The sequence below is a fragment of the Muntiacus reevesi genome, chromosome 6 (assembly GCF_963930625.1).
Source record: "Muntiacus reevesi chromosome 6, mMunRee1.1, whole genome shotgun sequence".
NCBI classification, from domain to species: domain Eukaryota; kingdom Metazoa; phylum Chordata; class Mammalia; order Artiodactyla; family Cervidae; genus Muntiacus; species Muntiacus reevesi.
The window spans coordinates 73487281-73513228 of record NC_089254.1 but is presented as its reverse complement, the minus strand read 5'-3'; the positions used below and the strand labels follow the sequence as shown (position 1 = coordinate 73513228).

At 41.1% G+C, this 25948-nt stretch overlaps 2 protein-coding genes across 8 annotated transcripts in view; one reads left to right on the top strand and one right to left on the bottom strand.

Moving 5' to 3' along the window:
* Positions 1 to 5444, top strand: part of STK17A (serine/threonine kinase 17a) — a 35458-nt gene extending 30014 nt beyond the window's left edge. Inside the window, exons 4-7 of the mRNA XM_065939092.1 lie at positions 820 to 946; positions 4008 to 4056; positions 4144 to 4323; positions 4778 to 5444. Coding sequence (XP_065795164.1) covers positions 820 to 946; positions 4008 to 4056; positions 4144 to 4323; positions 4778 to 5102 — 681 coding nt within the window. The 3' untranslated portion in view covers positions 5103 to 5444. The remainder of the gene's footprint in view (positions 1 to 819; positions 947 to 4007; positions 4057 to 4143; positions 4324 to 4777) is intronic.
* A 12809-nt stretch (positions 5445 to 18253) lies between these two features.
* The window catches only part of COA1 (cytochrome c oxidase assembly factor 1), an 89702-nt gene continuing 82007 nt past the window's right edge, over positions 18254 to 25948 (bottom strand). For 4 of the 7 annotated variants that reach the window (XM_065938800.1, XM_065938799.1, XM_065938798.1 and 1 more), the window contains 5 exons: positions 24943 to 24994; positions 23272 to 23371; positions 21093 to 21241; positions 19353 to 19429; positions 18254 to 18564 (listed from right to left, as the gene is read on the bottom strand). In XM_065938800.1, coding sequence (XP_065794872.1) covers positions 18468 to 18564; positions 19353 to 19429; positions 21093 to 21241; positions 23272 to 23356 — 408 coding nt within the window. In that variant the 5' untranslated portion in view covers positions 23357 to 23371; positions 24943 to 24994 and the 3' untranslated portion in view covers positions 18254 to 18467. Of the gene's footprint in view, positions 18565 to 19352; positions 19430 to 21092; positions 21242 to 23271; positions 23372 to 23933; positions 24063 to 24942; positions 24995 to 25948 lie in introns of all 7 variants that reach the window. The other 3 variants (XM_065938804.1, XM_065938803.1, XM_065938801.1) reach the window with 2 other exon arrangements.

Below are 25948 nucleotides of genomic sequence, written 5' to 3'. Positions count from 1 at the left end.
GACTTGGGCATGAGATGGGAATCTGTGCCCAAAGTGTTGACTGCATTGAAGGCCTTGCCCCGAGGTGGAAGCCAATGGTGTGGCACATTTCAGCCAGATGAAAAGATCTGATTTTAATTGGTGCTGTGAGTCTGGAGAGGACCAAAATTTGCTGGTAGATAAAACTGCTCAGAAATAGAATGCAGAGTGTTGGGAAAAGGTCAGTCAGCAAGAGATCTTGAGCAACACCAGTACTTAAAAGGAGGACAAAGAAATCCCGAGAAAAGGGAGAGGGATCTATAGAGGGAGGGATATATCCAAGAGGGACTGTAAGGATGTCCAAGAAGGAGTTCCTGATTGTCCAGTGGTCAGTGCCTGCAGGACACCCGGACTTGGCGGGCCTTCGACTGTTAAAGATACTGTGACCTTAGTGAGAGCAGATTGAGCCGAAGGGGCAAACCTTGATTCAGCTGGATTGAGAAGTGGTCGAAGGTCTAGTGACCTTGCTTTCAATAGCTGAGCTTTGAGGGAGGGAGTGGATTGGGTAGAAAGAGATTCAGGGTCATAGGGGAGGGTTTTTTTTTTTTTTAATAAGTGGTTTGGTTTTTAAGATAGGAATAGATGCATATTTATGTACTGAGGAGGGGCTAGCATCAGAGAAGAGATGCCTTACACATAGGAAGTGTGCTGTAAGCAGAGCTGTTTAATGAATGACTGCCCACTGGTAAATTTCTCGCTCTTAAGTTCCACAAGTAAAATTTGTATGTTTTACAGGCAACCTGTTCTTTTTGCTTTTCATACACAATCATGGCTTATTAATTTGGGGGTGTCATTTTTTAGCCTCAGAATATTCTGCTGACAAGTGAATCTCCACTGGGTGACATTAAGATAGTGGATTTTGGCCTTTCAAGAATAATGAAGAAGAGCGAAGAACTCCGAGAGATCATGGGCACTCCTGAGTATGTGGGTGAGTATTTGTCAGAGCGGGGTGTGTCTTCTGTTTAGGGACAGGCGTTGCCTTCACTGGGGAGCTCACACGTGGTGTGATTAGTGGTGGGGCTAGCCATCCACTGTGTTGAAATTCTGCTGGCAGAGAGCCCTTCCTTTGAGTTAAAAAACAGAAAACTTTAAAGAATTGAGTGGGCTTCCCTTGTGGCTCAGCTGGTAAAGAATCTGCCTGCAATGAAGGAGACCTGGGTTCAATCCCTGGGTTGGGAAGATCCCCTGGAGAAGGGAACAGCAATCCACTCCAGTATCCTGGCCTGGAGAATTCCGTGGAATGTATAGTTCATGGGGTCTGAGAGAGTCAGACACGACTGAACGACTTTCACTTCACTTAGCAGCATAGGCTATCAGGTTATCTGAGGGTGGAAGGATATTGAACAAGTAAAGGACCTGTTAAAAACTTCAAGTTGATAATAAACATCGTGAAAGTCATTGCAAGGTCTGTGATTGCACATGTGTGGGAAATACTGGGTATTCTGCTAGGTTGATACAGAGCTGAAAGCTCCTGGCAGAGAGAAAAAGGAGAGAGCCGTTCAGGTCATGAACCATGGCTTCTAGGTTGGTAGATAAAGTAAACTAAGATTTTTTTGATAGACAAGAAGAAAGGTGGAGCACAGAAGGATTAGTGGTTTGAATGAGGTTAAAAAAAAGATTTTTATAGAAGAGCGAAGCAGTGAAATAATTTAAAGGTTGTGACTGGGGATTACAGTTTTATTTAAAATCTGAGTAGAAACGGCTCTTTGTGATGACAAGACCTTGGATGTAGCTCTGGAAGTTCAGCTTCTTTAGACCAGGGGTCAGGTGTCGCAGGTCAGTGTGGAAGCTGCCTGGGATGATGTCGGCGCTGGGAGAAGGAGGATGGCTTTTGTGGCTGCAGGTGAGAGCTGAAGATGAGAGAACACCGTGGCCCTGTCTGGGGGGAAAGGTTTGCCTGCGGGCAGAGGTGTGAAGAGGATGGACAGGCAGTCTCCTCTTAGACGGCCTGGAGGCTTGGCAAAAAATAGAATGAGAAGGGAGAGTGGTATGTAGAAAGGAAAAAGGATTCCAGGGCATACAGCAAGCCCCAGGGCACGGTTGGGGTTGAGAAAAACAAAGCTATAGGGCTTTCTTTTTTTTTTATAGATAGCACAAAAAATAATTTGAAATTTTAAACTGTTTTCTAAAGTCCTGCGATTTGAAACCGCAGACCCTTTATTAGGTAATAAAAGATGTCCCAGGCAGAAAAACACCCTTCAAATATTGATTTTTGGGGTTTTTTGGTGGACTCGAACACTTAATTTCCTGTGTGCAGACTGATAAGGCCTCCTGACCACAGTGTAAGGGTTAGGAATGTGGCTTAATGTGCTGCTTCAGGGCAAGTAGCCTGATGTGTTGGCCAGCGATTAGTGGGTGGCCTTGTAAACTAGAAGAAACACAGACGACTGCAGACTGAAGGGCTATGGGCTGAGCCGCCAGCAGGAATTATTGCCCTGAATGAGTTTTGGGCTTTGTTTGCTTGTTTTCCAGTGTTTTCTGCTCTATGGTAAATTCTCAGTTTTCTATCAAGAGCTTTCTTCCCTCCAAAAAAACAAAACTTTATTATTTATTATAAAAAAATAGTATAAGCCCAATTGGGAAAACCTGAAAATAATTCAGGATATAATACAGAAAAACGTGAGGGCTCTCCTGCCTGCCTTCCCCTGGCCTGCCTTTTAAGGGGAGTTGAAGCCTCCGCTGCGCTAGCCGCCTTTGCCCGGCTGTGTTCTGCTCCTCGCTGGCGAGCTGCGTGACCTCGGTCCCCAGGCCTGTCTGTGCCGCACGCCTCTCTGTCCATGAAACAAGGCTGTGGGAGTCCTGCCTCACTGGATCTGCTCGGTGTTGAGCACGTCATAAACACTCAGAAAAGTAACTGATGTTACCTCTACCCACCATCTACTGCTCTCTTGGCTGTTTCACTTTTCCCCCTCCAGTAATTTGGATTTCATGCATTTGATTTTAAACTTCCTAGGAGTTTCTTTTGAAACTTCTAAGTAACATTCATAATCTGTTTCTCAGCTTGGCGTCTTCAGATAGGAGTTGAGGAAATCCACCCTCCCCACTTCTCCCCCTTGTATCCTCCCCCCTCTTCCTCCCCTCATATTTGGGGGCAGGTTTGACCCCAACTGCTCATGCACCTGCGACTTTGAGTGTTTTGGTTTTCCCTTCAACATTTTCATTCCCTTTTTTATGGTAATTACCAGTTTTTTAGTCTTTGATCTGTTTTTAAATGGATTCAGTACTTAACTGTCTGTCTTTGTATAGCCTGGCCTTCCTGTCTGTATCCTGAAAAAGAAATCATCTTTGGGTTGGCTGGCTTGTGTCAGTGAGTAGTTTCCAAGGAGGAGTTTCCTGAATTTCGCCTGCGGCCTCGCACACTTGAGACTGCCCTCCTGTTGCCTTGTCCCGGCGGCAGCGGTCTAGTTAGAGCGAGCAAAGCAGACTGCTTTCCTCACCCCGTGGAGCTGTCCTTGATTTCTCTGATGATGCATGTCATCCGAAGATGCCCAGGCTGTTTTCTAACCTTGTTGACTGACTCTGAGTTAATTTTTAAGTTTTTTAAGTTTTAAAAGCTCACTCCAGCCACAGCCTAGAGTAGATCAGAAGCAGGTCCTAAGGGGTCTGGGGGGAAGTACTGCAGACTCAAGGCAAGGTTTAAAAGCAGGAACCAGTTAGAGCCGATGCTTGATTAGACAGAGAATGTGGGAAGAGGGGGGATAAAAGTAAAAGTTATCACTTTATATTGTAGTATTTATGTATTCAAATATTTTTTTTTTTAATTGCTAGGATCCAGCATTGGAGGCTAGAAGTACAAAAAGGAATTAAGTTAATTACAAATGTCTAGTTAGACTTTACACTAATTCATATTAATTTGATTTATAATATGAACTTATTTTAGCCCAAACCTTGATAATGTCATATAGTTTGAGTATTTAAATTTTTATCTCTAACAGCAAATTTGACATTTTTCCACAAAACTAAATGTTTTCTTTTGTTTCTGATACTAGCTCCTGAAGTTCTTAGTTACGATCCTATCAGCATGGCAACAGATATGTGGTAAGAATCATTGATGAAAAATTGATCAAATCAGTTTTAAGAAGTGAATCTGATACTGATTTTTCTTTCCTTTTCATTCTGATTTAGGAGCATTGGAGTGTTAGCATATGTCATGCTGACAGGAATATCACCTTTCCTGGGCGATGATAAACAGGAAACTTTCCTCAACATCTCACAGATGAATTTAAGTTATTCTGAGGAAGAATTTGACGTTGTGTCTGAGTCAGCTGTTGACTTCATCAAGACACTTTTAGTTAAGAAACCTGAGTAAGTATTAGTTAATACTGATCTTTATCCATTTTTGAGTCATCTACTCTGAACAAAAGCAGATTAACAACTGAAACCCCAAAATGAAGACATGAAAATGTAGACATAAAACTAGATTAAAATCTTTGGCTTTTTATGTCTGTTGAAAGGAAAAGTGGCAGAAGTGAAAATGTTTTCAGAAAACGTGAATTGCACCTCAGTATAACAGATATTTTCCATCTGTTCTTGATCTTTCAAGGGGGCTTTTCGGAGATAACTTGCTTAAAATACTATTTTTCAACATTGTGGGGAATGGTTTTTACAAGCAAATACAAAAACTTTGTTTAATTCAGGAACTACGGTAAGATTTTTACCAGCTCTTCATATGTCCCAAAATATAATCCCTTAGGCTCTGACTTATGATTGAAGTTTTAAGCCATCTTGTCTAAAGTGTAAACTGTGTACCCCTATCCAGAGATCGCGCCACTGCAGAGGAGTGTCTGAAACACCCATGGCTGACTCAGAGCGGTGTTCAGGAGCCTGCCTTCAAGGTCAAAGGGGCCTTAGAAGCAGCACATGCCCTCCAGGAAGCAGATTCTGTGTCTGAAAGTAATTCAGATACTCAGAAGCCAGAAACCGAGGAATCCATCGTAACAGAGGAGCTGATTGTAGTGACTTCGTATACTTTAGGACAGTGCAGACAGTCTGAAAAGGAGAAGATGGAGCAAAAGGCCATTTCCAAACGATTTAAATTTGAGGAACCTTTGCTACAAGACATTCCAGGAGATTTTATCTACTGAGCAGTATTTCCCTTTATAACTTTAAGATTTCTCCATTGGAAACATTATTTATGGACTTCTGGCCAAATGGTACATGGATTGAAAGTGGATGACCAGGTATCAGTGATAGAAACTTAAAATAACTTTGTCAAACTTGTGGAGTGAGAGAAATCAAGCCAGATTTATCAAGTGACCAACCAGGAGGCTTTTAACGAGTGAAGTTACCTTTTTCAATGTTCTTTTTAAGAAGGGAGATGTTTGAACCTTTTATTTCTGCATCCTGCTTCTCCAGAATGAGAATTTGTATGCAAAGACATCTGTATTCACTTTCTGTAAAAATCCAAGTAAAAGTGCCAAAATTAACACCTATGTAAATCTGTTTTGCATTATTCATATGTATATCTGCATATATATATGTTGATACCTTTACTAAAATTGATACTTTTTCACTTTGGGTTTTTTTAGAGGGCGTAAGATTTTAATTTAAGTATTTTCCAAATTTTTGAGACCTAGAATAAATCCACTAGTTTAAAAATGTCTTATTTTTATATTTTATTACTACTTTATGTTGACTTAATTTGGCTTCTGTTGTCTGTTTTTTTCTCTAATGCTTGTCACCCCATCATTGAAAAACCCTGGCTAATTTGTTTTTCTTCAACATCACTAGTAACAGTGGTGTGATTTTTCACCTCTGAAATGGTTCCGGTTTTCAAGGCCAAGGTTAAGTCATCCTGTGATATTCCACCAGTGTCAGCCCGCGTCTCCTTCGTCACACCTTCCTTCATAGGCCACATCCCTGCACAGGTCTGTCACTTTGGTCTCTAGGAGAGTCACCTCTTACATGATCGGATCAACACAGTGGTGCTCTGGTCAGTGAGAAGATGGTATAATGCTGTTTTTGTTCATATAATCCCTAGGTGTCGGGAGAAGAAATAACAAAGCATATTCATGCTGACCATCGAGCCTCTCCTTCTGCTGAGTTATATTAGCCCCCAAGTTATATTGAGAAAATTTACAAAAAGCCAGAATATTTATAAACCTTTACTTTGTTCATAAGCGATTTGACTTGGGAGACTTTGTCATTACGGAGGGTACCTTCCTTGTCCCCAAAAGACTTAGAATATACTCAGGAGCATTTATTTAGGGTTGAATACTTCAGTTGTATCTGGGCCCCACAGTGAACAGTAAATTCCTGTTTTAAAAAATGCAAATGTAAAAGTGGATGCTGTGTAACTTAAAGCAACTAAATATCCTTCTTACATGGAACAGCATGAGCGTCTTTGTTTATCTTGTGTTAGGCCCTAGTGTCAGGTTAATGCAACCTGTCTGAGACCCGCATGCCGTGTGCATGTGTGCGCTGTACTGTGAACTACTCAGGCCAGACAGTCTGCTAGGGTATCACACAGGGCTCTCTTCCCAGCCTGCTTGCCCAGTTGTCAGCATCAGGATGAAGGGGCACCAAGCCACCTGTTTTTAGGTCTGTGCAGGGTACCAGGCTGGACTTGGACATGCATGGTCTGCGTGGGCTCCCAGTCCTGCCATGTGAGCATTGCAGCCTCTGTTGTCCCAATACCATCAGATGAAACTGATTAGGTAGTTCGAACCCTCAGGTTGCACTGTTTTCTCACTAAATTGGCACATTGATTTGTACAGTTTCCTAGAAACAAGCGTTTCTAAACAAGCTCTAGAAAGAGGAAGAGGAAATTCTGCTGCAGTGGCAGTTTTTAGTGAAAACACACGGCCGCAATGCTTAGTCTCAGGTAAGTCTTGAAAAGAGGTAAAAAATAAGTTTAGTCAAATTTTTATAAATATCTCCGACAAAAATAGGGAGGTGAGAAAAAATACCTACTATCTGAATGAAGCAGTTTTATACTTGATGGACTTGTTCAGTTTTAAAATCAGAATCATGTGGGCTACAGTTTATAGACTTTTTCCAAACGGTTTTAAAATTGTATTCATAATGGATACATTTAATTGCTGTATTTGTAAAAGAGAAATGATGTATTTTCTTTTAGCTGGCCACTTTGTCACTTGTAGTACACTACTATCCTTAGCTGCCTTTGTGCCTTTTTTTTTAAAATTCTCGTATTTTTACTTTAACATATAAGGGTGAGTTTCTTTGATCTTTCTGATAGGTCTGAAATGCATTTAAAAGGTAAGGTTTATACAATGCTTTATTATTTTTAAAGCCCGGTACTAATTATTTTACTGGGTCGCAGAAACCGGAATGGCTCTGAATGTATGTCAAGCTTCATTCAGTTCAACAAGAACATCCTCAACCCCCTCCAGCTGCCCAGATCACGCCTGCCTGTGATGGAAGCAATAGTGTGAAGTCAGCCATTTGAATTCATAGGGCATTTTGCTAATATTTTTCTTAAATATTTGCTTTTGTGTCCTGAAATGAGAAATTGTACAGTTTCTTTAGAAGCACACTGGTAAAGGGATATATCAACACTTTTTGGTTTCTGTAATATAAGTAGAGCATTCAGAGTCTTCACAATTCTGGACCAAACCTTTCCATTACTTTACTTACCAACTAGCCCTGCACTTACCTAAAGCTGTTCATGTTAATTTTTTCTTTTCACTAGTTTACAAAGGACTAAACTATACTATTGAGTTATCCATGCAGTTTAGAAATCCAGTTTTAATTATCATAAAATTCAACATTGTATTTTAGCTTGATGAGTTGTTTATGAATTATGCCAAAGGTACAAGTGGTTTCAGTCAGTCGGGAGATTGTCCTAATGTTCCGTTTTGTTGAAATGGAGAAAAGCAGAATGTGGCTTTCTCCAGTAGTTACAGAGAGAGGTCAGCTGCTAATTGGGGTACATCTTAAGCTTCTCCTATGGACCTCAGTTTGGAAGAAAGCATATAAGAGAAGAGGTCACTACGAGAATGCCGGACAGGAGGTGAATGCTGTGTGGCTCTGTCCACAGAGGCCTGAGCCAACACTGCTCCGTGGAGACCGACATGGATCATTCCAAGGTACCAACAAACCAAGCCCGAATGCATCTTAAGCTCACACTTGTAGGATTTTGAATTAGACTGATAAAAATAAGATAGCCGAAACTGTGAAAGATCATTTAGCACTTGACCTTCAATTTGTTACAGAACTAAAAGAGCTGGATTAAAAATGTTAATCTCTTGGCTTATGCTGAACTAGTAAAATTGTTTACTTTATTGTAAATACTGGTGAACAGTGGTCAATAAATAGTTTTATATTCAAAAAAAAAAATGTTAATCTCAAGAGCCTTAGCTATTTTATTGTAGGAAGGGGGATATAATTTACAGGTAATGAAAATGTACAGCTCTAAATCCATAGCAGCCTCTCTTGAGCTTGACAAATGAATAGATTTGTATAGAGGGAAATTATGTGGCATGTCCCCCGGTGTGGCGCTGGCTCTGTGCGGTGGCTTTGAGACTCGTCCTCACAGGCAGCTCGATCAGTAGTGTGTTCTTGTCACATGAGGTGCTGTGTGCACACACCACGGTTCATGTAAACCATCTCTGTGGACCCCAGGTCTGTTTCAGGTTTTGTCTAATATGAATAAAACTGCTATAGATATTCTTGCCTAGGAATTATTTATGGACACGTTTTCATTCTTTTTAGATAGAATTTCTAGGCCACAGGATAGATGGCTGTGTGTCCATCTTTTTAAGAAAATGACCATCTCCAAAGTGACTGTTCATTTCCATTCCTGCCAACAAAATATGAGAGTTCTGGTTGTTTCACATTTGGTGTTGGCCATCTTTTATTTTAGCCGTTCTCATGGGTATGTAGTGGTGTCTCAACGTGGTCTAATCTGCATTTCTGTGATGACTAATGAACAAACATTTCACGTGTTTGAACCAATTTATTGTCCTTTTTAATTGGATAGTGACTAGTGATAATCTGTTAAGATAGGAGTCAATGTATGACAAAACCCACTACAATACTGTAAAATAATTAGCCTCCAACTAATAAAAATAAATGGAAAAAAAAAAGGAGTCCTGGATATAAGTCCTTTGTAAGATTTATGGTAGACATTTTTTCCTGCCATAAGTTGTCTGTTTTCTCATGTGTCTTGTGGTGAGAAGGTGCTTTTAACTTCAGTGAAGTCCAATTCATCAGTTTTTGTTTTATGGTTAATACTTTGTGTCCTCTTTAAGAAGTCTTTACCAACCGCAAAGTCAGGAATATTTTTCTAAGCTTTACAGTTTTACCATTTGTGTTCAGGTCCATGATCCACTTTGAATTAAAATTGTTTCCCCTTTGTTATTAGGTAGGGGTCAGAAATGGCAACCCACTCCAATATTCTTGCCTGGAGAATTCCATGGGCAGAGGAGCCTGGCGGGGCTACAGTCCATGGGGTCACAGAGTCAGACATGATTGCGCAACTCACACACACACAGGGGTCAAATATTGTTGTTTTCCACATAAATATTTAGTTTGTTCCAGCACCATTGGTCACAGCAATTTTCCTTTACTCATTGAACTGTTTTGGTATCACTGTCTAAAACCATCTGACCATATGTCTGTGGATCTACTTATGTACTTTCTTGTTTTATTAATCTATTTGCTTATCTTTTTGTCAGAACTTTTTAAGTCCTGATGTCAAGTACAACAGGACTTCCAATTCCTTCTAAGATTGTTCAAAAATGTAAAGGACCTAGAAAAAACAGTATAGTGTGTATTCCTACTTATTTCACTTAAATTCTTCTCAACATTAATATTTTTCAGTGTAGAGACCCTGTACACCCTTTGCTAACTTTATTCCTGCGTATGCTGCAATTTGATGCTATTGTTTTGGATACTTGTTAAATTTCTCAGTTTTGGTTTTTGATACTCCTAATCCTCCAGTGCTAAGTTTTAGCTCATTGTGCTTGATCAGACCTACGTTATAAATTATTCAAGTAAAAAGGAGTGTACCTTTCTTCTGAAAGTCTTCATTTAAAGTTTTGTTGGTAAGACTGGAAGGAATTCTGCCGACATTCATAGTACCAAAATTAGGAATGAATAACACTCCCTCCTCTAATTCTCTCAAAGTAGAGATGAAGTGATAGAATCTCAAAATATGTGATTGCCCGAGATCTTACAGCTGCCGACAGAACCAGGATAGGATCACTGTGCTTTCTGGGGCTTTTAATTCAGCGGAGTCTACTTCTGGCTACATCTTAGATAATGTTCACAAAATAATGATGTCTAAAAATTATTTCAGTGTAGCTAGATTGTGGATGGATCATTTTTTAATAAATGGAGTATAAGTATCCTGAGACTAGGCTGGTACAGAGGTTGGCGCCTTATGCCCTGTGGAGTGTTTGATAAATGAAGCTTTCTTGGAACACAGCCCGTTCATTTACATTTGTCTGCAGCTGCTTTCACAGGAAAATTCGCAGGGTTGAGTCGCTGCAACAGACATCCTAAGGCCTAATCAACCTAAAATAGATACTGTCTGGCCCCTTTCCGAATAAGTCTGCCAACCCCCAGGCTATTGTCATCTAAACATATTTTAAACAGGAGATTTTCCTATTTCAAACCAATATTGACACAGTCCTTTGGGGAGCAGTTTATTTTACATGACAGAAGAATCTTAGTACTTTGCATTCCTTCTTACAGTTTTTATTAAAGTAAGTGAATTTTTATCTACTAAAACTAAACTATTTTTACTAAATATGTTACCAGCAACAGTATGACTTTTTACATAAAAATGTTCTCTTACTGTTGATATACTGTGATGTTTTCATGAAAATTAGTGTCATGTTAGTTTACTCCAATATTATAAAGTGACCAGCTTTCTAATAAATGATGAGAGAAATATACCTAGAAGAAAAAAAATCAAGATTCTTAGGAAGAGAGATGTTTAATCCTCAGAGAGTGGAAATCACTCTGGAGGGAAGGATTATCCATCATCTGTGCCCCCTTCAAAGCAACATATTCTATGTCCTCGTCCTACATCTTTAAAAACTTTGCGTTTTGAAATAATTTGAGACTTAACAGGGAGTTGGCAAGATAGTACAGACACATGCAGCTGTAGTGAAATAACAAAACCAGGGGGCTGACATTCATGTAGATGCCCTTTTATCACATGTAGTTTCCTATAACCACAATTTATATACATAACTGTTCAATCTCAACAAAAATGGGTTGGTATCAACATTTTACCAGTTTGGGTAAAGTATTATATCAATGTTATCTGTTTTGTTTCCACTATCAAACAATTGAGAAAACACAAGAGATGGACAGTTTATCATATTTACCCATATTTTTGCTCTATCGTTCTTCCTGATGTTCTAAGACTTTTTTTTTTTTTTTTAAGCATTTCCTTTCTATTTCAAGAACTTCCCTTAGTCACTCTTTTAAGGTAGGTCTAGTCAGCAGATTGTTTTTGCTTTCCATCATCTGGAATGTCTTTATTCTTCCTTCATTTCTGAAGAATAATTGTATCAGATACAGAATTCAGAGTTGACAGTTCTTTTAGTCTGTGCCGTTTCTCTGTCCTCCACGGTTTCTGAGGAGACCTCTCTCACCTGGATTATCTTCCCAGGGTAGGTAAGGTGGTATTTCTGTCTTGCTGCTCTCAGGACTTTTTCTTTGCCTTTATTTTTCAGAAGTTTGTCTTATCATAGATTTCTTTAGGTTTACGTTGTTTGGGTTTCACCCAGTTTCTTAAAGGTATAGGTTTATGTCTTTTGCCACATTTGGAAACTTGTCAGCCATTAATTCTTTCAAATGCTTTTTTAGCCCCACCCTTATCTTCTCTCCTGGGATTCCAGTGACATGAATGCTGGATTTTTTTAATTACAGACTCACATGTACTATTTTTGGACTATTTTCTCTTGGTTCAGATTGGGTAATTTCTAATTTCCTGATCCTTTCCTTCTTTTTAAGTTGAGATTTTCCTGGTTCTTGGTATACAAAAATACAATTTTCTCTTGTATACTGGACACTTGGTTTTATGTTAAAAGACTGGATGTTGTTTACATCTTCTGTTTTAGCACGTCTTCTCTGACACCATGCTGGTGGGCAAAGTGGGGGTACGTATGCTGCCTCCTCACTGCTGCCAGTTGTAGGGTGAAGGTCCAGGTTCACCACTTGGCCTCCTTTGACACACTGGCAGGGGTTAAGGGCACCTGCTTACTGTCTGAAGAACATGGGCCTCATTGACACTATGAGAATGGTGGGTAGGTGCAGAAGGGTGGGCTGGCTCCCTGTGTGGCCTCCACTGATGCCACAGGGATGGGGAGAGGATATCCTTGGCAGGGATGGAGTCCTAGCCACTGCCTAGCTCCCCACTGAGCCTTCTCTGCCTGCCACCACCCCTGCAGAGGACCAGGGGCAACCTCATGAGAGCTGAGTAAGGAAGAAAGTCTAGGCTCTCCACCCGGCCTCAGCTGACAGGAGAAGGCTGGGGCCGTTTTTATCCATGGTATCTGGCAATTACCGTGTGGAACTTCTTTGGCTTGAGAAAGCCAGCTTTTCTTGGCTTTAGTTATCTCTGCCATCAGTGTTTTGAGGCTGCTGGTTTTACCAGCACCTAGTCTGGGAAAAATGAGGTCAAAGAAAACACAGGAACTCATTGCTGTGTTACTGTTTGGGTCCAAAGTCCTTAGCCAGTCTGCTGCCTTTTCATTTTTCAGGTTGTTTCTGTTGCTTTGATAAATATCCTGGGTTTTAGCTATGCTTAATGGGAAGAACAGGGAAAAGGTCTCTATCTTGTCCCTCCTGGGGGGTTTTGCTTCTTAGACTTGACAGTGGTTCTGTGTATTTTAGGTCTGAGAAAATTAGTAAATTCACCTCAGATTATGAAAGCCAGGTTTGTGGAAAAGAGGAAGTCTCCAGTGAATGAGTGTGAGCGTGTGCACACACACACAGAGTAACACTAGACCAGTGGTAGTCTAAAATTTCTTGGGATTTCTTTTTGCCAGGAGAATATATCCCACACTAAGGATGTTAAGGCAGAAAGTCACTAAAAATATTTTAACTAATGAGTCATATAGAGAAGAAATATTTCAAAAGTATTTTAAAGATTTTTTTTCTTTGCAGTTTTATTTTTTAATTATGTAAAAACAAACTAGCCTGGTTTCAAAGTCTCAACTGTAAGACAAGGTACGTTGTGGAAATTACAGCTTCCATCCCTGTTTCCTGCTAAGATCCCCTTGCTGTTTACTTCCCCAAAGGTAACTACTGCTACTGACTTTATTCTTCCATTGTTTCTTTTTGAAAGTAGAAGCTAATATATACATACATATAAATATGCATATGTAAAATTCCTTTTCACAAGTACAGACTCCTCAGTTATAAGGAAATCCCAAAACTGATTTAACCCATTCTCTACTGATGGATAGTTGGGTTACATTCAGGTTGTTTACAGTATTTTCCTACTACAAGCAATGTTGCATTAAATAATCTGTACAAAGGTGGCATTTTGTATTTTTTTGCCAGCATATCTTTGGGATAGAATCTTAGTGCAGTGGGACTGCTGCATAGAATGCTAAGTGTACATGACATTATTGTAGATAGCATCAAATGTCGTTCTACAGGTGGTGCTGCATTTTTGTCTTCAAACCCGCAATTTAAATATGCCTGTTTACCCACAGTCTTTTGAGAAAACAGTTTCTCAGATTTGAGGATTATTGCCCATTTGCTAGAAGAAAAATGGTATTTTCCTATAATTTGAATTTGTAGTCTTTTTAATAGTGAGGCTGACCATTTTTTTTAATGTTTGAGTCACCTGAATTTCTTTTCTGCGAATTTGTAGTATCTTTTGCCTATTTTTCCCGTGGGTTACTATTTTCTCAACTTTCACTGTAGAGCTTAGAGATATTAAACTTTCGTAATTTAAACTGTAAATATTTTCCCATTTATCATTTGCTTTTTGCTTTGCTTTTGGTATTTTTAAACACACAATTTGTTTTTATATAGTCAATTTCCCTTATTTTACAATAAATCATGGTTAGGTAAGTTTCTCCACTTGTGGGTTATAAAAGAATTCACCCATGTTTTTTTGCTAGTGCCTAGATGGTTTCTTTTTTATATTTAGATCTTTGTTCCAATTAGAATTTGTATGATGAGCAGTGGATTCCATTTCATCTTTTCTGTGTATGGCTATCAGGTTGTTCCAACATCATTTTTCAAACATCTTCCTCCCCATCTCTGCCTTAGAGCTGCTTTATCATAACCAGGTTTCCACTGCATTGTCTCTTCATGTGCCAGCACACCATCAGGATTTACAGATATGTTTGAATGAATGTGAGACTACCTTCCCTCCTTGCTCTTCCTTTGCAGGGATTTCCTGGCCATCTTTGCTTATTTCTACTTCCAAATGAATTTATAATTAATTAGCTTATCTAACTTTTAAAAGTCACCAATAAAAATATTAGGGACTTTTAAAAGTTAGACAAGCTACTTAATTAATAAAGATGTCAGGGAGAACTGACATCTTTATGGTGAGGAATCTTGCCATCCAAGAACACCACGTCTTTTCTTTTGTTCAGTTCTGCATTTGGACCTCAGGGAGTGTCTTTTAGCACATCTAAGTTTTGCAGATTTCTTGCTAAGTTTTTTCCTAAGTAGTTTTTGCGATTCTAAACATTGCTCTCCATTATTTCTTTTGATCATTATTTATGTGAAGACTATTGGTTTTATAATGTACTAAATACACAGTACTGATCCATGGATTGCCTTGGGTTTTGCAGATATATAAAATCATCTATGTAAACAGTAACTGCATTACTCTTTCTCATGTTTTAGGTCTTTTAAAAAATATCTAATTTTACTGGATACAATAAAGTGTTAAATAATAGTCAATATAATGCATCCTTATCTTGTAAAAAACCTCTACCAGTTTCCCAATTAAGATGTTGGCTTTGAGAATATAATGTATACACACACACACCCCATTAATTCTTGTTTTTAATATGAATACTTAATTTTAGTCAAATGCCTTTTTATATCTTTTAAAATTAGCATATATACTTTCCTTCTTAGCTTTTTATTAATGTGATGAACTATACTAGTGGTTCTCCTAATATGAAATCACCCTTCCATTTCTGAAATAGACCTCTCAGTCACTGTTAGAAGTCCAGTTAAGCTGGAGTGAAAATGTCCCCAGTTGTAAGGACTTAGAAGGGTTTATTTCTCATTCAGGCTACCTGTCTCATTTGGGGTCATCTATATTCTAGCACCCAGGTCCTGGGAATAGCTGTCATCTGGAACATTACTGATTTTAAGGAAGATAGAAAAAGAAGACGTGGTGAACCGAGGGCTGGCAGGGAAGTATAGTCTCCCCATAGAGAAGGGCACTGCGAGGAAGGCACCAAAACACTGTGAGAAATACAATATACCACTACTGTATGTCACTAGACTCAGTTTGCTAACATTTTCTTTAGAATTTTGCTACAGTCACAGAGATTGGCCTATAGTTTCGTGAAAGTCACTCAGTCATGTCCAACTCTTTGCAAACCCAAGTCCATGGAATTCTCCAGGCCAGAATACTGGAGTGGGTAGCCTTTCCCTTCTCCAGGGGATCTTTCCAACCCAGGAATCAAACCTGGGTGTCCTGAATTGGAGATGGATTCTTTACCAACTGAGCTATCAGGGAAGCCCATAGTTTTATAGTTTCTTATTTTATAAAATTTGTAAGTAAAAAATTACCTTCATATTAAGACTGCAAGGTAACTGACACATGGTAGCCAAATTTAAAAGTATAATGGTTATGTGGTGGCAGAAAAATAACTTCTGCCTTGGAGGATCGTTATTTAATAACGAAAGGTGTTCAATGTGCCACATGTGGTCTATGATACATACCCGTGTCTGAGACATGTTTCTAACATTTTCATCTCCCACTTTTGAACCCTGGATCATAAAACGTCAGCTTCTCTTTACACATTCCTGACAGGACTTTTAACCGAACGGGTTCCTGAAGAGTCGAGAGTCTTCCTGTGGGTGGAGCCTGGAGGTTTTCCCTCACCCTCTCACCACCTCCTTGATACCCTGCCGCCATCATCAGGGCTCCTTTGGCCAAGCCTCCAAACAAGCAGTAGGAACACTGCCTCACCTGTAAGACTGGTAACCGATAGGTATTTATTCATATCTATTCATGTCTTTAATATGGACAAGCTGAAAACACCAGAGTCCATAGCCTAAGGTTGCTTGCCTTCAGAAAGCCCTAAAGGGGCTGTTGAGAGAGCATTTCTCTGGCCTTTCCACTGGGAAGAAGAGAGAGGCCACTATCTGCCAAGTGCTGGTAGCTTCTTCATGTGGATGTAATTTAGTTTCATCTTTGCTGAATACAACTTTACCCAAACTGGAAGTGATAGAACCTTGTCTCAGCAGGTATTATTAAATCCCTGGATTGGTGAATGGTTAGAAGGAAGAGAGGTAGGGGGAAGCCAAATCTAGAAAAATGGGATAAATTGACTTCTGAAAGTCATACAGGTCTTATCAGTATAATTTGGCACAGTCTCTTAACAGCAGAATCATATACTTACTCCAAAATCTGATGGCTATAAGCTGCATGTAAAGTGCTAACACTGCCCACCTTACCTGTCCAGAGCTTGCTTTTACTGTATCTTCAGCTAACTGGCCAAAGGGCAGATCATCTTTCTGGCACATAGCTCACACTTTCCCTGCTGAGACCTTTTTTCATGTTCTTTCTGTTTATAAGACAGTCTCCATCATATCTGAAATCTTAGACCTCAAGGCCCATAGAGTCACCAGTCCACCAAGAGAGAGGGGTGACTCAACTGGCCTCTTGGATTCCTCCTAACTGGTCTCTCTCTCCTACTACATTATTTTCACACCACTGCTTGGAACTCTGCTAGTCCAGTATTATGTAAACTGCTGTGAGTGGAGACCAGGCAACATCTTATTTAGTAAATGCAGGACTGGGAGTCCTCCTGCCATTTGTGGGCTGTGATTGCTTGTCTGCTGTTTTCATAAGTATATTATTCTTACAATGCTAGTGAAGCCCTTTCTCCAGTGGTGGCTTGGAGCATTTGCTCAGATGGTAAAAAGTCACCTTTGCCTCTGATGATGATGTATATTATCCAAGATTTCTTCAAGGTCATTCCTGGGAGACCATGGCTGGGGCACAATGATTGCTGGATACACAAGAAGTAGTGGGCTGCACATACACAGCACCAATTCAAGAAAAGAATGGACAATGCCTACTACAGTGACTGCATTCTGGCCTGTGCAGAGTCAGCCATGAAGGCATTAAGAAGCAAATACACTCAATATGCATAACTGGAAAAAAAGTACCCAAGATGGTGACTTTCAAATAGAAATGAAGGACCTTTTCACTACATAATACTAGAGGAAAGCCTCTTAATCCAAATTTTAACAAAAATTGTTACTTGCTTTTCCTTCAGAACAGATGATCCACTTGGGTTTTCTATGGTTTGGCCACAGAAAGAAAAAAATCCAGCAAACACTGAAAGGAAGTAAAAGCTATTAACAGAACAGCACATAATTGTTAAAAGAATAGAGCAGCGCAAAAAAGACTCCACAGATTGTAATATTTATCAACAAACACACTGGAAAAAGTGCGCTCAGGGAAAGACTTCTCCACTTAATATTCTATTCAAAGAGTATTTTTTAAAGAAACAAACTGTAGAACAGAAATAACAAACTACAGAACAATGATGAAAGGCCTCATACTCTACCAGCATATTTAAGCATAAACTTTTTGAAGCTTCCCTTCAATGAATATTAAGAGCGCAGGAAAAGAGCTGATGAACATCCTTGATTATAACTGCATTAAGCTTAATAACACTGAGGGGGGTTAAATTGGCCTTTCCAAAGCAAAAGTGGCAGATTTCTGTGCTCTGGTGCTCAGAAGATCTTGTCCCCCTGCAAGACTAATAAAACCTACAGGTAAGATTCTCTAAAATGTGGTTGTTTTAAGCTTTTGAAATGTTTGGATTAAAGCAGTTATTTTGTGAATCTTCAATTAGGCAGACGGTGACTAAAACAAGAAAATAAAACAATGAAGAAAAAAAATTCTAAGTACTTGAGAGTGACCAAGAAGCTACTTAACATAAATTTAGGGTACAGTAACCAGACAGAAGTGCTTGTCTCTCTCCCTTGGCATTCTGATGTTAACAATTAAAAACCTTGTCAGTGCTAGAAAACCTCATTGAAAACTCTCTTTTTTTGGCGGGGTGGGTTGGTGAGAGATGAGAAATCAACATTATCACTGATTCCTTTTATTCTATACTTTTCTTCTATACAGAGAACTTTCAAATTATTATAAATTTTAGTAAGTTTCTGATTAAACTAAAAACTTCAGTAGGGTTCACTGTGGATAAATTAGAATGATACAGAGATCACCATATGGCCGCACCGGCAGCCCTGGGGGGCGCGTGGTAACCAGCGAGGCCAGGAGCAGAGGGAGCTGATCATTTTCACTCCTTTTTCACCTCGTCCTTGTCCCTGCTGGGCTTGAACAGGGGAATCTGCTGACCGTCCTTGAGCTCTAAGACGACCTCCTGAAGGTTCCACCTGAGAAAAACGAAAAGTATAATCTCTCATCAACAAAACACTAAGGCAAAAGACATGGTTTAAAAGGAAATAAACAGTTGTTTGGAATGTCTTAAAGTTTTAAAACTATATTATGTTAGCAATGTTTTAACCTTTTATTCCAGGCTATCGTTATTTAAATCGCCATCAAGGCAAGTTTCACAATGAATGGCTGGCATCAGAGAAGGAGCACCTCATTCCTGGTTTCCTAATTCCCCTCGACCTTCAGCTCCTCCTCTAATCCCAGGCTCAGGGGTCAGCGAGGCCAGGCAGGGACTGCTTGCTCCTTTTGTCCCCAGGAATTAAAACGCATCCTGGCTGAAGAGCAAACATCTCAGAGAGAGGCTTCCCGTGGGGGAAGTGAGTGACTTAGCTCCTGGCAACCACACAAGAAAAGCCAATTAATGGGGGTGGAGGGAGAGCTTACATAAAGAATGTGATGAATAACTCTGGAAGAGGAACCCAGTCTTTTATTCACTTGTAACGACAGAGGCAGCAGTGTTGGAAACTGTGACACAGCACGGCAGACCTAGACCACACCAACTGTAAAGCTCCTCAAATTCAGTAGCATGAGGAGAGGACGATTCAGTAGTTTGCACTGGATAAGATGTCCGGACTGAGCTAAGAGCAAAAGCACTGGCATGCATGTCGTCCTGGCTGTGAAACTAATTCTTGGTGCCACATTCATACAACTGCAGTTGAAAAGGGAAATCAAGATTGTTTCCAGAAGAAGGTTCTCCTCCTGCTCCCCACCCACTTTCCCATCATACCTCTTAAAGGGGGCATCTCTGGATGAGCTGACATAGAGATGGCCCTCTGACTTTGGTCCAGAGACAGGGATCTTCAGCTGGGGGATATAAAGAGACATAAGTGGATACAACGCTATTCTCTCAGAGATAGCTATACCGTGAGAAGAGCATGAGGCCACTCTCAGGTGATAGGAACAGTCTATAATATCTAGGTAAGGGCTTGAGTTGCCTAGGGGGATGCATTTGTTAAAATTCACCAGATAGGAGACATAGATCACAGAGGGTAAATTTTATGTCAAAAAAAAAGCAACTGTAAACTCTAGTTAATGATATACAGCTTATGAATTTAAAGGTTAAGTGTGTGGATATTTGAAAATAATAAGATAGGTTCATAAACAAATAGAGGTAGGCAAATAGGTATGGGATAAAGCACACTGAGAATCCAGAATTACAGAATCCAGGTAGCAGCTATATGGGTTTCACAGCATAAATTCTTTCATCGTTTCCATGTACTTGAAACTTTTCATAATAGAAAAACAAAAACAAGTCCACTGTTTGTTTAAAAAGGGTAACTATTAGGAGCAAATTGGTCCATACTCTGATCTGGACCATAAAGGAGTTAGAAAAAGAACAAAGCCCAAAGTCAGTGAAAGGAAATAATAAAAATCAGAGGAAATTAATAGATTTAAAAAAAACAATAGAAAAGATAAATATTATCTAGAGCTGGGAAAAGATAAAATCAACAAACCTCTAGCCAGACTCAAGAAAATAGGAGTGGACCCAAATAAGAAATGAAAGAGGACGAGCCACAACTCAGTACAGATACAGAATCATAGGAGAAGACTATGAACAGTTATATGCCAACAAACTGAACTAACCTAACATAAAATCAACTAGACGTTAAAAGTTTTTTTAAACCACTGACTACTTTTAGCAGAATACCTGAGCACAAATTGCTTTTGTAGTTAGGGGGAGAATTCCAATAAAACTGTTTCTGTTAATAAAACAAGAACAAAAATAAACTAGGTCAGATCAGCTCACTCTTATCCTCCAAATACTCCAGGCCTTCTGCTTGTCGAAGAATCAAATGCACACCTCACAAGATGACGTCACAGCCCTTTCATTGTCTCACTCAGCCCATTCTCCCAGCCACACCTCTGCTGAGAACATGCTGGCAGAGGGAACCAGAGCCATAAACTATAAGCTCCCTCAAAGTCTTCTCTGTATTCCCCACACAACTTAGAATCATTCCTCTAACATATTAGACAGAAGGGGAAAAAATGCTTTTTATATTCAGTTGAGTTTTATCAGTTGAACTATAAAAGTGAGATATAGCTGAAAAAATGGACTGGTATTGCATGGAAGCTTTTACATTTAAAACTAGAGTTTAAAGAGTTTTTAGATTTGAATGAGCACCAATTAGCTGTAGGTATATTTCAAGTTCAGAATTGAAATACTGGCATACCACCACTGATCATTTCTCGACAACCTTCAGTTCAAGATGGTGACCTGGGCACAAATGGGCTTTTCCTTGCCACATCAATTCCCCGGAAAGGAAGAAAACTTATGTGAAAGTTAATTAATCCACAATGCTTTTTTTTAAAAAAAGGTGCTAAGTGACACCCAGTGGCAGATTTACATAGTGGATTTTCCCATCTCACACCTTTCTCTCCAGCTTGCTCCAAGACCCTTTCCAGATTACAGCAGCCCTCCTCAACCCAGTGGGCACCCTGCCCACAGTTCGCGGGGGGAGCAGGTCACCTTTGCATCGGCGATGTCCACGAAGTTGTACTTGTCAGTGAGCTGCAGGTAGTGAACGTTAAGGGGAGTGCCCAGAGCTTCCAGTGCCTCAGGGTGGCTGTGCAGCTGCTCCAGAGCCAGCTGGTAATAGGAAGCTCTGGAAAAAGTTTCTAAGTGTAAAAGAGAGGGGTTACATTTATTTCCTTTATTGAACTTGTAGAAAGTTAGATGACACAATTCACGTACAACATGGAAAACAGAAACAAACATGAAATCAATAGGTGGAATTATTATTAAGATCTACCTAATCTGTCCATTTTAGAGACTCCAAAACCAAAACATAGGAAATCAGCATCTGTAGGGGTGTGGCAGGTGACCTTGAGCAAGGTATTTGATCTTTCTATGTCAATTTCTTCATTTCTTATTTCCTCACCTCATTCACTGCCTCTCTTCTTCACGTAAGGCGTCTGATCAGACCTTCTCTAACTTTCTTTCTATTTCTATGTCCTGTGATTCCATGACTTGCTCAGTGACAAGGAAAATCTGAAGCAGAGTTAGGGCTAGAATCTAACTTGATTTCTGAACATTACTCCTTCCACTAAGAGGAAGGTCCTGATAAACCAGCAAAATATAGAGAGACCGCACCACCAAAAACAAAACCCTTAGGCCAAGTAATAGGATATGAAAAGGCTAACTTATTAAGTTTACAGATTTATGCCAACATTTCATGTAGATAAACTGCTCTCAGCCTCAGGTATCCTTGGCCCAAAGGCTACTGGGAACTCCAGAAGCACTTCTCTGAAAGCATGAGGTACCACAAGCCTTCCCAGGGAGAGCCCAAAGGAAGCTAAGCTTCTCAAGTATGGTTGTCAGTGTGGCAACAAGAAAGACTTGTGGGCCAGATCACTGTAATGGACGGGAAAGGCGGCTTGAGCCTGAAGAGGTCAAGGAGAATGCCCTTCCAGGATGGCCTCCCAGGAGAGGGCTGCAGGCTCGAGCAGGGTCCCAGCCGTGATAAGCAGAGGTGGCATCCAGACCACCTTCCCTGAGCAATTTCTCTGTATCCCACAAGTTGTAAGATTGATTTAATTTTTACAACAATCTCACACATAGGCCCTGAATATTACCCCTCATCACATAGATAACTCAGGCCCAGGAAGAAGACAGACTCCCCCATAAGGTCACACAGCTAGGCCAGAGTTGGGAGTTGGGATTCAACCCAGGCAGTTGGTGGCAGAGCCCACTGTACTATCACTATTAGCTGACCCCACCTCCCTCAGAAGGAAAGGCTGCCAGGCCCTCAACCTGAAAATGGATTCATTCCTGTCATGTTCTGCCTCCATTGCTCTGGCAGAGGGGCAGTGGTGCTGAGCTATTCCAGTATGAATTATCACTGGGAATGCTCATCTCTGGCCACCTCTAGACCCAGAGACCTCTGGGTCAGCCCTGAAAGAAGATGGGGAAGAAAGGGTGGAGGGGGCTGAGGCTATCTGCCTGGCTGTGAGTGACGCTCATGTCAGGGCAGGAAGTAACAGGGTGAGGAGCCAAGCTGGGCAGGCATAAAAAATCTTCAAGGAAAGTCAGTCGAGAAAAAAAGCTACTGCTGCTTCACAACCAGTAGCACTGAAATGCCCTTAAATGTCTTGGCTGCTCACAAGAATCTTTACAAATTCAAATTTAGGTGCAGTGGGGCTGAAAGCCACATCTGTCAGGATTTTGCCAGCCTGGACTCTGCTTTTAACTTCTGCTTCTGCCCCAGTCCCCAGCTCAAGGTGTCCCATCCTCCACTAAATGAACAGCAGAAAATGGCAGGGTGAACAGGCTAAGGACACTGGAGAAAGTCACTTTTCCACACCTGGGAACCATCTGGTGGCCCCCTTTCCTTTGTTCTTTACATAATCTCAGAAGTCTTGATGGATCCCCTGCGTGTGCACAGGGGTGAAAGCCCATCTTGCTTTTTCAAGGCTTCTTATGCAAATGAGTCCTGTTCCTTTTATTTGTTCTCATGGCTCCTGGGAAAACTGGGATTATAGGATGAGAAGGAAGCTATAGCCAATAGAATGGTGTACTGGCTGCTCAAAATAGCCCTTTCCTTCTTTCTCTAATCTGCTGAAAGCATCTGAAGTATTTCCTTTGATGGAGGAAGGGGCCCAGAGAACTAGGAGGCGGCCTTGCCGCGGGCGCTTCATCGGATACTTACTCTGGACCAGGTAGTACAGAATGGCACAGCTCCCACTAGCTGCCACTCCGGCGAGAAAGACCTGTTTCCCCAGAGGCATTGACATCCTGCTTCCTAGAGACTTAGGAACAAAAGATGTGAATTTATGGTGAGATTCAGGTTCGTGCCAAGGGTTCTGCCTGGATTGGGCCCCATGAGGAAGGGAAAGCTCAGGAGGAAGCCAGCAAGGAGGCAAGGCTGCCTTCCCTTTCAGAAGGCCAGGGCCAGTTCTGGAGCCCAAGCAAAAGTGCCCTCCGGAGGGTGGCCTGTATCCAGGACCGGGGCCACAGGGGCAAGGGCTGAGCACAGAGCAAGCATTCAGCCCTGCCGTCCTGATGGACAGAATGTGGCCCACGTGCCAAGTCCCACACAGCCAGGAAGCACCACCACTTTGTCTCACGCCGGCTGGTAAACAGGAAGCTTCTCCCTTTGTGGCAATAGCTGGTCTTGTAAGCCTACAAGCGGGCCAGAGTAGTCACTGGCTGCTTTCTTTCATATTCTGAGAAATGCCCCACCCCCTGGATAAGGAAACTGGCCATGACTTTCAGGCTGAATGAAGACATGGAGAGGAGCCAGCTCAGCAAGTTCAGTGCGCCAAACCCATTGCACTGGACTCAGATCAGCGAGAGTCTCTGCTAACCAACCTGAGTCAAGATGAACACATTCCCACCGTCTGCTTCTCCACCTTCTAGGGGATGGAGAGTAAGAACAGCTGCCTGCCTATCATTTCCGCAACCTGAAGGTAAATGAATCCTGAAGGTTCAGAAGAAGGCCTGTTAGAGAAAGTTCCTCATGTAGATACTCTTTCTGGGAACTGATCATTAAACACACCCTTTGACAGGGCTAAAGTTGACCAGTTCTACACAGAAATATCAAACTCAGGGTTTAGATAAATTGAATTAAAAAAGATGAAGTTTCTGATCATCTCTATATTGTTTGGATTCCTCCCTGGTGGCTCAGACGGTAAAGCGTCTGTCTACAATGCAGGACACCCAGGTTCGATCCCTGGGTCGGGAAGATCCCTTGGAGAAGGAAATGGCAACCCACTCCAGTACTATAGCCTGGAAAATCCCATGGACAGAGGAGCCTGGTAGACTACAGTCTATGGGGTCGCAAAGAGTCGGACAGACTGAGCGACTTCACTAAACTGTTTACTCATATACTGTTTCGTTCAACTAAGGAAAGGGTACCAACACCCCAAATCAGTGTACTCCAAGGCCGTGGGAGTCTCTGCTGTGCTCTGGTAGGTAAGGATATTTCTCAAAGTGGAGGGTAAACTCAATTACAGCAGTGTGATCTGGGGAAAAACCATTTAGTCTCATGATGAAAACAGGCAGAGCATCTCCAAAGAATGCATTAGTCAGATCTTGCTTAACGTGAAGGAGAGCTCAACAGGGTGTGGCAGTGAGCAGGAGTCATGCACAGCTTCCAACACGGCTGTTGTTTCTCAAGCGAGCATGAGATGGGAGGAAAAGTCCTAAGCAATTCAGAGAAGAGCCACCGCATCCCTGACATGGTCCTGCAGCCAGCCACAAGTGAACAGTGAGGACCAGGGGAACCCACGACTATTTGAGGAGAGACATCCATCTACTGTCTAACTTGAGGATACCAGGAGGCATCAGATGGGGAGCTAGGCCCCAGAAGAGTCATTACCTTTGCCACTTCGTAGCCCAGTTTCCTTGAAAACCATCTAAGGAAGGTTGCCCTGCAATCAGACAAAAACTTTACATTAGAAGAACTTTTTCAGGGAATTCCCCGGTGGTCCACAAGGTAAGACTCCAGGCTCTCACTGCCAAGAGCCTGAGTTCAATCCCTGGTCAGGGAACTAAAATCCAACAAGCTGCTTAGTGCAGTGAATGAATTAATGGATAAATAATCACTTTCTCAAATATAATTTTCTTTGGTTGATAGTTTTACACAGCTAAGATTTATTACCAATCTAAGCTTTGGAGAAGTTAAGTTCTAAAATGAGCCTTATCTGGTTTTCCCCTCTTTCTCTTTTGCTATATTAAGAAGAAAAAACAAACCCTGCTGGTTTCCTGTCAGTGTGCTGTGCATGTTCTCTTGCAGCAAACCAGAAAACTGGTGCAGGCAAGAGAGGGTGTTCCACCTCAGCACACAGAATGGGGCCTGTCCGCGGCTGCTGGCACAGGATGCTTATCCATCCATGTGAGCTGGGCTCCATGGATGAAAACAGCTTTTCAGGGTTAAAAGGAAACAGCAACATAGTAAGTGTCTATGCAGCCTTTAATGGTACTGCTAACAGCTACTACTCATATCTCTTACTATTTATTATGTGCCTGGTGATATTCTAAGCACTGCACATATATTAATCCATTGCACTCTCACTACAACCCCAGGAAGTAGGGGAACAAACTATTGTTAAAACCGAGGCACAAAAAGGTTAAGTAAAATGCCCAGAATCTCACAAATAAGTAAGTAGCCCTGGGATTCAGGCCCAAGTAGCCCAGCTCCAGGGGCTGTGTCCTCACCTACCACAGTCCACTGACCAAGGTATCTGTCATTTCAGAAATACTGAGATGGGGCGGGGGGAATACATCTCGGCATTATAATATATTCGTAACATTCAGTGCAAAAGCCTTGTCAAGTGTGCTTTCCCTGCTATTTTTCAGACAAGAGCATGGTGTGAATTCACACC